This window comes from Convolutriloba macropyga, chromosome 3, assembly GCF_964194025.1.
Source record: "Convolutriloba macropyga chromosome 3, txConMacr16.3, whole genome shotgun sequence".
In the NCBI taxonomy this organism is placed as follows: Eukaryota; Metazoa; Xenacoelomorpha; order Acoela; family Convolutidae; genus Convolutriloba; species Convolutriloba macropyga.
This window is the reverse complement of record NC_134470.1, coordinates 25411142-25423255: the sequence shown is the minus strand read 5'-3', so window position 1 is coordinate 25423255 and position 12114 is coordinate 25411142. Positions and strand designations below refer to the sequence as shown.

At 37.5% G+C, this 12114-nt stretch overlaps 1 protein-coding gene across 11 annotated transcripts in view; it reads right to left on the bottom strand.

The window, feature by feature from the left end:
* LOC142336094 (EH domain-containing protein 1-like) overlaps window positions 1–12114 on the bottom strand; it is a 179469-nt gene that overhangs the window by 13948 nt on the left and 153407 nt on the right. For all 11 annotated transcript variants that reach the window (XM_075384636.1, XM_075384632.1, XM_075384629.1 and 8 more), the window contains one exon: window positions 5323–5499. In XM_075384636.1, the coding sequence (XP_075240751.1) occupies window positions 5323–5499 (177 nt within the window). The remainder of the gene's footprint in view (window positions 1–5322; window positions 5500–12114) is intronic.

Below are 12114 nucleotides of genomic sequence, written 5' to 3'. Positions count from 1 at the left end.
TGAAAAGTCTGCAATTCGAATACTTGAGAGTACTATCAACCACACAGGCGAAAGGTATGAAATTGGTCTTCCATGGAAAGTACCTGCCAATCTTCAAAATAACTATTTTTCTGCCCTCAATCAGCTAAACAGTTTGAACAAACGACTTAATAATGATCCAAAACTAAATGATATGTACCAACAGACTCTTGTCACAGATCTCGAGAAAAATTACGTCAAGCCAGTGGAAATGACAGACCCACCCCCTGAGAAAATATGGTACTTGCCGCATCACCCTGTTCAAAACGCAAACAAACCAAACAAAGTGCGTCGTGTCGCCAATGCAGCGTCAAAATTCAAAGGCGAGTCACTAAATTCCAATCTTCTAACAGGACCAGACCTCTTAAACAGTCTAATAGGAATTTTGGTCAGATTTCGTGAAAAACCTATTGCTATTTTGGCAGACATTGAAGGAATGTTCATGCAAATCGGCATCCGAAATGAAGATCAATCTGCACTACGTTTTCTATGGTCTATTGACAATTATGTGCGACAGTTTCAATTTACCAGATTGATTTTCGGTGCAACTTGCTCACCATCTTGTGCAATTTTTGTCTTAAACAGATGCGCAGAGGACAACGTCGAGACATATCCAAAAGCACAGAGCGCTATAAAGTCTTACTTTTATATGGATGACTACATCCAGTCCTTCGACTCTCCTGAAAATGCCAACGCGACTGCATTTGAAGTAAAGAACTGCCTGAGAGCCGGTGGTTTCCGCCTCACAAAATTCCTGTCAAACCATCAACAGGCTCTTCAGTGTATTACTCCAGAAGACCTCGAGGAGCCCAAGAGTGAAACAAGAGTCCTCGGACAAAAATGGAACCTTGAAAAAGATACTTTTTTCATAAAATCCCTCGGAGAATTCCCTAAAGAAGCTGAACAATATACTCAACGGAAACTTTTCAGTCTGGTGTCATCGATTTTTGACCCAATTGGGTTTCTTGGCCCAATGACAATAAAGTTCAAAATTCTTCTTCAGCAACTTTGGAAGTTAGGTAGAAAATGGGACGAGCCACTGCCAATTGAACTTCTACATCCCTTACAAAAGCTCCTTAACAGTTATCACTCTATGCCTCAACTTGAAATTCCACGACAGATGACAACACAGAATCTACTGGAGACAGAGAGCCAGTTACATGTTTTTGTTGATGCATCGATTGTTGCAACGTGTGCTGTTGTCTACCTCAGGAGCTTGAATAAGACCAGCAACGAAGTACAAACTGCATTCGTGATCGGGAAATGCAAAGTAGCGCCCGTAAAACAGTTGAGCGTTCCAAAGTTGGAACTAGAGGCATCTGTCACAGGTGTTCGACTCCTGAATTTTGTTAGACATGAACTCTCTGTTGAAATCAGCAATGTTTTTTATTGGACGGATAGTCAAGTTGTCCTTGACTGGATTGGTTCTTCCAAGAAGCAACCAGTTTTTGTTGCTAATCGCATTGCAGAAATAAAAGTAAAAAGCAAACCTGACAATTGGAATCATATTGCGACAAACTTAAACCCAGCTGATCATGGTACTCGTGGTTTAGAACCCAAGGAAATTGAAGCAAAATGGTTTAAGCCACCAGACTTTCTCTCCTCAAATGATGTCTTTTGTAGACCTACAAAGCAAATGCCGATTTGTGCAGCAACAACACGATCTGCATTAAGAACCAAGACACCAGTACTCGACCCTAAACAGTTTTCAACATGGACAAAAATTTTGCTAACGATAGCTACTGTTTTCAATCTGATCTACAGAGCGAAGAAACAGCGTGACAGTCACCATCAATACACTGTTGAAGACATTGAATTATAAAAATCTTACTTGATACAATTGTCGCAAGTCAATTGCTTCCCAACCGTCATCGAGTTGCTAAAAGGTAGCCGTAAACTGGACCCGAAATTCAAACACAGGTCGTTAAACCCAATGCTTGATAAGAACGGTATATTACGCGTCTGTGGAAGGCTAATTTTTGCTCCCAGTGAACTCGAGTTGGCCAAGCGGCCAATACTACTTCATTCAAAAGATCACATTTGTCGTTTATACCTCGAGCATGCCCATCGCATCTGTGTGCATCAGGGAACAGAAGCCACTAAAGCATTTGTACAGCAAAGGTACTACGTAATTGGTCTCCGCAGAACACTGCAGAGCATTAGATACAAATGCTTCCTTTGTCGACGTTTCGCACCGCAAAGCATTGAGACTTTTATGGCACCGCTACCTGATTGCCGCTTCCCGACTGAAAACAAACAATTTACATTTGCCAACTGCGGATTAGACTTTTTTGGCCCATTTTACATTGAGGAAGAAAAAGATAAGCTTCAGAAACACTACGGCCTCATCTTTACTTGTCTGGTAACGCGAGCTGTTCACTTGGAAACCTGTCCAGATTTGAATACAGACACTTTTCTGAACGCCTACCGCCGCTTCACTTCGCGAAGATGTCAGCCCGCTGATTTGTACAGTGACAACGGTAAGACTTTTGTTGGTGCCAAAGAAGAACTCAAAAGGTGTCTGAATGACCTCGACAAGGACAAAATTCACAAAACACTCGCAGCACAGAACACCAAGTGGCACTTCAACCCACCTTATGGCCCTCATTTTGGCGGCGCTTGGGAGCGGCTGATCCAGAGTGTCAAGCGGACGCTCTTGATCATTCTAGGGTCAAGAAAGTTTACTTTTGACGTTTTCCACACAATCATGGTTGAAGCAGAAGCTATGATGAACTCCAGACCACTTACAAACGTGTCGGACGCCATGGAAAACGAAGAACCATTGACGCCAAACCATTTTCTAATTCAGCGTCCTTACAACTCTCTTCCCCCTGGTATCTTCCCGTCAACCAAGCCAGCTAACATGAAGTCTTGGAAGAATGTTCAACAATTCCTCAACCACATCTGGAGGAGACTGGTCCGGGAATACCTACCGACCTTGATAAAGCGATCAAAATGGACCGAAAACGACGGGAATTCACTCAAAGTCAACGATGTGGTGTGGGTCCTGAAAGACTTCACCCCACGTGGTATTTGGCCTCTGGGAAGAGTAGAAGAAGTGTTCCCTGGACGAGATGGTAACAACAGAGTAGTTAAAGTGAAAACGGCTTACGGCACCTTCGTCCGCCCCGTGTCCGGTCTCGCCCGTGTTTTCGCTGATTAGCTTTTTTGTTAATATTTTTGCGCTCCGGTTTTAGGCAAATGGGGTTGCATATAGTTTTATTCAAATTAATTTGGGTTTATGGATTCTAACTGGAATTGGAAACAATATTTTATTTGGTGGATTTATTCGTGGTTTACCCTCTTATTCCTGTTGCCCCCGTGGAGCATGTTGCGGATGCAACTTCAAGAGGGCTAAATACGGAAGTTAAGATGATTTGCCGCAAAAAACTTGACTTTATGTCCCACATTGCTAACTGTCAGTTACCAAAAAACATGGAAACAAAACATCTGAATTTGACCTTTTCAATGCTAGAAATATGTTTTCACTACATATTAATGCCCGTGGAGCATGTTGCGGATGCAACTTCAAGAGGGCTAAATACGGAAGTTAAGATGATTTGCCGCAAAAAACTTGAATTTATGTCCCACATTGCTAACTGTCAGTTACCAAAAAACATGGAAACAAAACATCTGAATTTGACCTTTTCAATGCTAGAAATATGTTTTCACTACATATTAGTGGTGAAGCATGTTGCGGATGCAACTTCAAGAGGGCTAAATACGGAAGTTAAGATGATTTGCCGCAAAAAACTTGACTTTATGTCCCACATTGCTAACTGTCAGTTACCAAAAAACATGGAAACAAAACATCTGAATTTGACCTTTTCAATGCTAGAAATATGTTTTCACTACATATTAATGGCATGTTGCGGATGCAACTTCAAGAGGGCTAAATACGGAAGTTAAGATGATTTGCCGCAAAAAACTTGACTTTATGTCCCACATTGCTAACTGTCAGTTACCAAAAAACATGGAAACAAAACATCTGAATTTGACCTTTTCAATGCTAGAAATATGTTGTGTAAAAATAGCGCCTTTTAATTGAAAGAACCGAATAAAAATATAAAAATCAGCACAAAAAACCTTCTATAGGTGCGAGATGTTTTGATTGAATTTCGTAGTTAAACATTCTACGGTTTCATAATTCAAGTATACAGAGTTAGGAATCCATACCAAAAAATAACATTATACCTTTTATTTACAACTAATTAGAACAATATTCAAACATGAGGCATCTAAAATATGGCTTAACATGCACCTTCAGCAGAAAAAGAGAAGAGTTGGACTACCCTCGTGAAGTCAAAATGGTTGCTCACAAACTGTCAAACACGCTGCAAAATGAGTTAAAGTGTTGCAAATTGTCCATCAACGTAAAAGAGAAATTAGGAGTGCTATATTAGCCGACTGAGAAAATGAGAGCGGCTATTAAAAATTTACGCTCATTGTCCTCCAATTTAAAATCTATCCCTGATTAGCAAAATTACTAAAGCTGTCGACCCTATTAGAACACTTTTTGATACATTGAAAAAAATAGGACTGCCGGTTTTCATTTATTCATGATCCACCATGTGACTCAATCCGAACGTTAGTAAGATATCAACGGCGACTTTAACGGAAATTTGCCGGTTTCGTTCCCATGGCGCACTATAAACGTCTATAAGTACGTACGCATAGTTGAAATCTTAAAAGCTGAAAGTGAAACGTTAGATATTTATAGGAACTCTAAATCTCACTTTTTCCTTAAAAAAAAAATGATAACGTGGTTATGTTATAATACGGTATAGAGGCTTAAAGCGAAATTTTTTACATGAAAAAGATTATTACACATATTTCGTTATCTGATTGAGGATTTTAAGCGTATTTTAAACGTTAGTTGCTGAAATTTGTAACCCGTAGGTTTCCTCGACAAATCATTTATTCGAAATTATCTTTCAGCGATCGATTCAGTTTTTAAGAGCTTTTTGATTGTATCACTTTTTCATCTATCCGCATTAGATATCGATCGGTCAAAATTGGCTTCAGAAAAAGTACGGCTGGTATTAATTTTGTAACTGCAAAAAATTGGTGGAAGGATTGAACTAAAAGGCAGTCTATTGCCGTTACTATATTTTGTACTCTAAAGTCTCTAAATATTTAAATTGTTGTCAGAAATAGTCATTAATGTGATACTTTTATCGGTAATACCAAGAATGATTCGATGCTTCCATTGCTGAAATCATTCGTTTCGATGCGTTGAGATGTCAATTTTCGCATGTCTTGCGATGGAATAATCAAAACCTTTATTTTTAGTAATTAATATACCTTTACTGGGTAGTATGTGTTGAAGAACTTGGCCACCATCCATAGAATCTGATTGGCTACAACCTTGCGAGTGTTGTTTTGGAATGGGACATGACCAGCCATGCAGTGCTCCACTCTCAACAAGTCACACTTGTTCAACACAATGCACAGCTTGGAGTGGTGCTTGCTTAGACAGTCCTTCAGCACAGTTTAAACACAGGTTGCAAATTGCCAAAAAATCCGGTAGCTTTGTAGACTGTAGTCTCAATATACCACTCAATACAGTGAGACCTTTAGATAATAAAATAGTGCCAAAGTCGGTTTTTTTTAATTAAACAAGAGCGATATGGGAGAGCAAAAATAACTTACAAAATGCGCAACACTCAAACATCCCCCTGATCTTGTTTTGAAAGAAATAACAAATTTGTTAAAACATTACATATGAAATGAAAAACCACGATTCAGTTCTGCATCACTAGAAAGCATTTGAGACTTGTTCACAAAAATTGGCATCACCAGCATTATTAGAAAAAGTGCCGATTTCAATTCATCAAAAATTGATTGTTTGAATGTTCTTGGTGTTCATGTTTTCAGAAAAAAAACATTGTAATGCTAAAATCTACGTAAAAACCTAACTGCGGACTCCAAATAGGTTGTACAAACGATTTTCAAAAAACCCGAAGAAATAAATGCAAATACCATTGCTAAAGTCTGCATTATAAGTCTTCAAAACGAATTCTTCTATGCCATAGCTGCACAAAAACTAACTTGCAGGCTAGTACTGACCTGGTTGGACATGTGAGAAACAAAGAGAAGTCAAATGACCATACATAAATGATTAATTTTGGGAGAATTGGTCCCAAACGACTGACGAGCGGTTGGCTTCAGTAGAACCTGGCTTGAGCTTAGCGAGGCTAGCAGAAAAGGCGCATTAGGAGGAGTTTGGGGTGCGTGGTTCAGTGTGCAGGGAGTGGGGAGGGATCGAAATGGTTTCCAAACCACCGAGAAAGCTGCCCTTGCAACATAATTCTCTGCCTTCTCAACAGCTTTGTTTAATTGTACAAAGACTAGTCGGGTCCTGAGAGAGCTGCTTAGTGACTTAATAGCCTCCGGCTTTACTGTTTATCCCGTTTCTAACGTTAAATACATCAGGCCGAATAATTTCGTAAATAATACCGCCCGGTCGAGGGTTCAGCAGCTGTAAGGGGATATTTTTATAAGAAATCAACTGTATGTGCGAAAAATATGTAAGATTAATGCTGATTGCGCTGAAAATTGAAAGGTAGGTGCCGAAGCCAGTGAAATAAAATATTTCATCACATTTCAGCACATTTCCTACCTAAAATCAGCATGTGATTGAGCACATTTCTTACATATTTTCAGCACTTGTGAAAATTTTAAATTCAGTAGATTCAGCTCCTTTGGTACATAATTTCAGCACTTCTTTTGCAAAACTGTTCCAAATTGTTGAAGGAAAGCCTTGAAAACGCGTAAGATGAGCTGAAAATTAATTAAAATTATGTAAGAAATATGCAGACAGCCGCTGAAAAAATTTTTCCAGTGGATAAATCATACTTAATTATCCAATTAATGTGCTGAAAATTGCTGAAATTATGCAAGAAAGATGCTGAAAATTTAGCAGATTAAACTCATTATTATGCTTAAGATTTATCCGCCGAAAAATATTTTTTGAGTGGTTGTCATCACACTTCTTACATGAATTTTGACAAACTCCTCGACCAGGGCGCATGAGTAATATAAATGCAACTAACTTTTTTCGACAAAATTCAAAATCTTTAAAATATTGGAAAATTAGCCCAAAATACTAATAATTGGCTGAGGTTTTTGAAGCTAAGGTTCTCAAAACAAAATTCCTGTAGCAAAATTTTACCAATTAACTCCAAGTTGCTAGCTTATTTTCCTGCAGCTAGCTTAATTGTTTGAAATAAATTAAAGAAAAGTCAGTTCAGTTGAATTTACTTGAACGAATAAAGAAAAAGCTGGTTTAAAGTGATTGTGACGTCATATGGTTGTAACCAAAATCCTTTTAACAAAATAAAATTGTAGCTGGAAGAGATCCGCAACTGAATCGAAGCGTCGGAACTTATCTTGTACGAAACATTGTGCTTGCAGACGAAACGACTAGTTTTTGTCCTAGAACAGTAACTCTTGACCTCATCAGATTTGTACTCTTCAAACCGCAGTCATAAGGAGAAGATTTGAGCACTGGCATCATTGGAACAACTTTGAACAACATTGAAAACAATTACATCTTTAAGAAAGAGTAAAGGAAACCACACGCATTTAAAATATAACGCATAATTTTAACTTTCAGATTTCACTGGAATATTGATACCACAAAATTTCATATTATTAAAAACATTTGGTAGAGTTGAAAAATGTCCAAAATTCTTTGGATGGTCAAATACTTATATTCTCAAAAAAAAACAGAGAGAACCAGAAAGTTCATGAAATTAATGATGACATTGTTCTCAACAAACTATAACTTTACAATCAACTCTACATTCCATATGACAGAGGCTGTGAAAGCATGAGGAGGCAGAAAATATTCCTTGAAACGATACTGAGAGAAAATTGAATGAGAAAACAAAAAATTAAGACTCCAGAAAGTGCTCATTCTAACGTTTGGGATTCACAACAGTAAAAACAAAAAAATACGTTTCGTTCTTGTTTTAAATATCATAGACAAAATGAGTTCAAATTATTCCTAAGAAAATATTATTAAAAAAAGAATATTTCAAGTCTTTTTTTAAAAACAAAAACCGAAGCTCCAGGAATAGTACCAGAAAATGATATCTAGTTGAGTCAAATAAACAAAAAAATGCAAACCAAGAAAAAAGAAAAAGACCATCTGAAAATAGGCCAAAAACTATTAAAACTTTAAAGCAACTGATAAAAGCAGAACTAACAAAAACTATTTTTTTAGGAAAAAGCTGGAATAATACAAGTTAGAATGTAGAAAACTTGGACATATTGCTCAAAACGGAAAGAAAACGACTAAATCTTGACTTTTGAAAGTTATAAATCAAATTAAAAAAAAGTTGAAATAAACACATTTCACTATTTAGTATTCAACGTTTCAATAGACTACGCAGCCTTCTTCCTGTGCAGATTTTTAAAAAAATGAAAAAAGGAGTTCAAAGATCTGAAACGTTACAACGTTTTAAACGAAAAGTCAAACTTATTTCTAAATGGCACTTAGAAAAAATTGTCTAGGTAATTTGAAATACTATAAAGAAAATTTTAAAAGTGAAGTATAAAAAGAAATAATTTTCATTAGTTAACATCAGATGCTTAGAAAAATTAATTAACCATCCATCTGTATAAATTAAAAAAGTGAAGACAGAAATCAAAGATTCGAAACATAGAAACATCAAAATATTTGCAAAGACGTTCATGAACTTTTCTCTAAATATCCAGTATTTGGCGTAAGATAATCAATATTCAGTAACACGAAACTTAATGTCTTATTGTGTCCAGAACCTTTTTTGATTAACTAAAACAAAAGATAAAGCAACTGCAAAGAGGAATTGGACAAAAACCGCCATAATCAGATTAGTGTAGGTACAACTTTGTTTAAAATAAAACGAAAAACACCTCACATTCGAAAAAGAGTATTTCTAGGTATTTCATGAATCGTCAAAAAGAGGTTTCCAAGAGAAAGAAAGATGTTCCCGTTTTAAACTGGAAACACATTATTAGGCTCTGTGAAATTTTATGGTATCATTTTCTGAAAGTTACCTTTTAATAGAGCTTCGGTCAAAATTTATTTCCGCAAAAAATTAATTGCTAACATAAGATTGAGAAATTGGTGAAAAAACGGCTAAAACAATTATCTATATGCACCTTCCTGTCAAAATTACTTTTCATAGTCGAAAAGTAACTCGTTTATCGCAGAGCTTGATCAAAAATCTTTTCTCGTCCAGAAAAAAATATTTAACAAGGCAATTTTTTGTTTCAATTTTAGGTGCTATTCTGTTTCGCCCCCCCCCCTAGCTTAGTGAGCATAATTTTTTTATGAGCCCTAGGCGCACGTGCTATTTTCTTACATAGTAACGCGCTATATAACAACATATAATATGTAACTGGGGGTCATAGAAAACACTGGGAGTGGTGAAACAGAAGAGATCCCAATTATAGATCAAAACGCCGTCTGAACAAAAAGTATTTCCAGTAGAAAAAACATATTTGGTAGAACACCGGAATTGACGCGAAGACTCGTGCAATAAAATTCTTAGGAACCCAACTCAAGCTATTTCTGAAATACTAAAAAAGAATTAAAAGCAAAGCAATATATACCTAGAAACAACCAATTTTCAGTTAGAAATGTGGTTAGTTGTGTGGGGGCGTAGGTAGGTGGTTGGATGGGTAGAGGGCGGGGTAGGATGTGTGGGGCAGAGGGGTAGTTGGAAGGAGCAGGCTTCGGGGGGAGGTAGGTGCAGCGGGGGTAGTTCAGAGGTGGAGAGAGCCAGGTGAGGAGGGTTAAGTATGTATGGGGAGGATAAATAGATGGGGTAGGGTAGGTAAAAGGGTCGAGGGTGTAAGTAGAAGGGGGTAGGATGTGGGGTAAGGTTTTTTGAAAAGATTAGGCTCCGAAGGAACCCAGTGCATCGAATCTCGGAAAACCTGCCGAGAAACGGGGGAATCTTAGTTTTCCCGGTTAGCTTGTCGGGAAACACGGGTATCTTAGTTTTTTCCCAGTTGCCATGTCGGGAAACCCGGCAACCTTAGTTTTTACCAGTTATCTGGTCGGGAAACCCGGAAAAAAATTTTCGTCCGATTAAACTTGCAGGAAATCTCGACAATCTTGAGTTCTTGCGAAAGTTAGCGAGAAACACAGGAATCTTATTTTTTGGGAGGAAAACTTTGCAGGAAAGCCGGGAAGTTTCAATATTTAAGTAAACATAGCGGAAAGCACGGCAGACGCACATGTTAATTTTTGAAAAATGTTATTTTTTTAAACATAAATTGAAAACTTGTGTGAAAGGCCAAAGGCTACTGTTTTTACTAGATTGCATGTAAAACAAAAACGTTTCGGGGTCAAAATATATCCTTCCCGAAAATTTTTTTGATTTCAATGGCAGTCTTTACTGTCTCTTATCCCACGTTTCTTAGATCAAGGTGGCAGGCTGGTGATCCAAAAATATCCCCAAAAATATCCCGCCGGGATTTAATTTTTTCCCGGTTTTCCTGTAAGGGTTCTTAAATGTCCCGGATTTCCGGCGGGAAATGCGGGAACTTGCTCTATCTTGGCACATATTGAATTTCCCGGTAATTTTCCCGGTAAGATCCCCGGATCTTCCCCGTGTATTTCCCGGATCTTGTCGGGAAAAACCCGGGATCTTAATAAGATTTCCTGGATCCGACGCACTGGGGAGGTAGTTGGAGTGGGGTGGTTAGGAAAGGGATAGGTATGTACGGGGGAAAGCAGATAGATAGATGAGTGTAGATAGGTTGGGGGATGGAGGTAGGTGCGGTGGTGGGAGGGGATGGATTGGTCAAATAGGTACTTATATGGGAGCAAAAATTCTCAAAGTGACTTAGGTAGGTAGGTAGTGTAAGGGGGTTAGGGAGCAGAGTAAGTGGTAATTAAACACAGTTGTAGATAGTTGAGAGGGGGGTTAGTTTAGAAGGTTAGTAGGGACTTATATGGGATCAAAAAATCTCAAAATGACCTTTTCACCTTGAATTTTAACAGCAGTTCCTCAGAACTATATTTTCCAAATTAAGCTACTTTTAAATACCAATACTCAAAAAAACATAACTGGCAGATTGCCAGAAAATAGCCGCAATAGCTTCGTAGATCCGCAGTCTCAAAAAACAATAAAAAAACAGACCAAAAGTTTTGTCTTTTCATTGAAGGTTGATATGTTGTAATTTGATTAAAAATATGTATAAATTTTTTCTGCTTCTATTAGCTGCTCTCTAATAATCTTCATTTAGAGTGACAAACACCCATTTGACCTTTTATCTGAAATAAAGTAATTCAAGTCAATTTTAAAATGAGGAAGTCATTTTTGTGAGTGAATTAAGTCAAGTGCGATCAAAAATTTAATCACGCAAATGAACAAAAAAATCGCTCCACTAAGAGCGAAAAATGACGTCACGCGCTCACTTCAGTTGAAATTGCATGAACGAAAGAACAAAAAGCAGATTTGAAGTGGTTGTGACGTCAAATGGTCGTAACAAAAATCGCGACGACAAAATAAAAAACATAGCAGGACAAGTCCTGACGTACAGTTCAAATAATTTTCATTGACTAAACAGAAAACTAGACATAGAACGAACTATGAATGGATGGCGAAAACCATTCACAAAAAAATCCGATTCAAAAAATAAAACATACCCGGCAGATTGCCGGAAAATAGCCGCCGTTGATTCCAATAAGCATGATTGGGATTGAAATAACAGAAGATATTGAAAAAAAAAAATTTTGTAAAAAAACATTTTTTTAAGTCCGATTTATTTTGATGGCATTTCGTAGTTGAACATACTTCTGTTTCGTAGAGAGAGGCTACAGGGGCTACTATCAATAACAAAAAGCATTAGAGAGAGGTAACTAATACTTACAGGAACGACGTTCAAATAGCGGGCATCTAAAATTGGGCTTTATGGGTTTATCCCGTTTCTATTTCTGACTTCAATTTTTTATACTGACTCTGTTCATTTTGAATTGCTTTGCTGAGCAACTGATGTTCAAAATCACTTTTATCAGAATGAGAGAAGAGAGAAACTAGCCTAGAGAAGTCAAAAAGATTTCACGCAAAATGTTGAAAAGGCGGCAAAATGAGG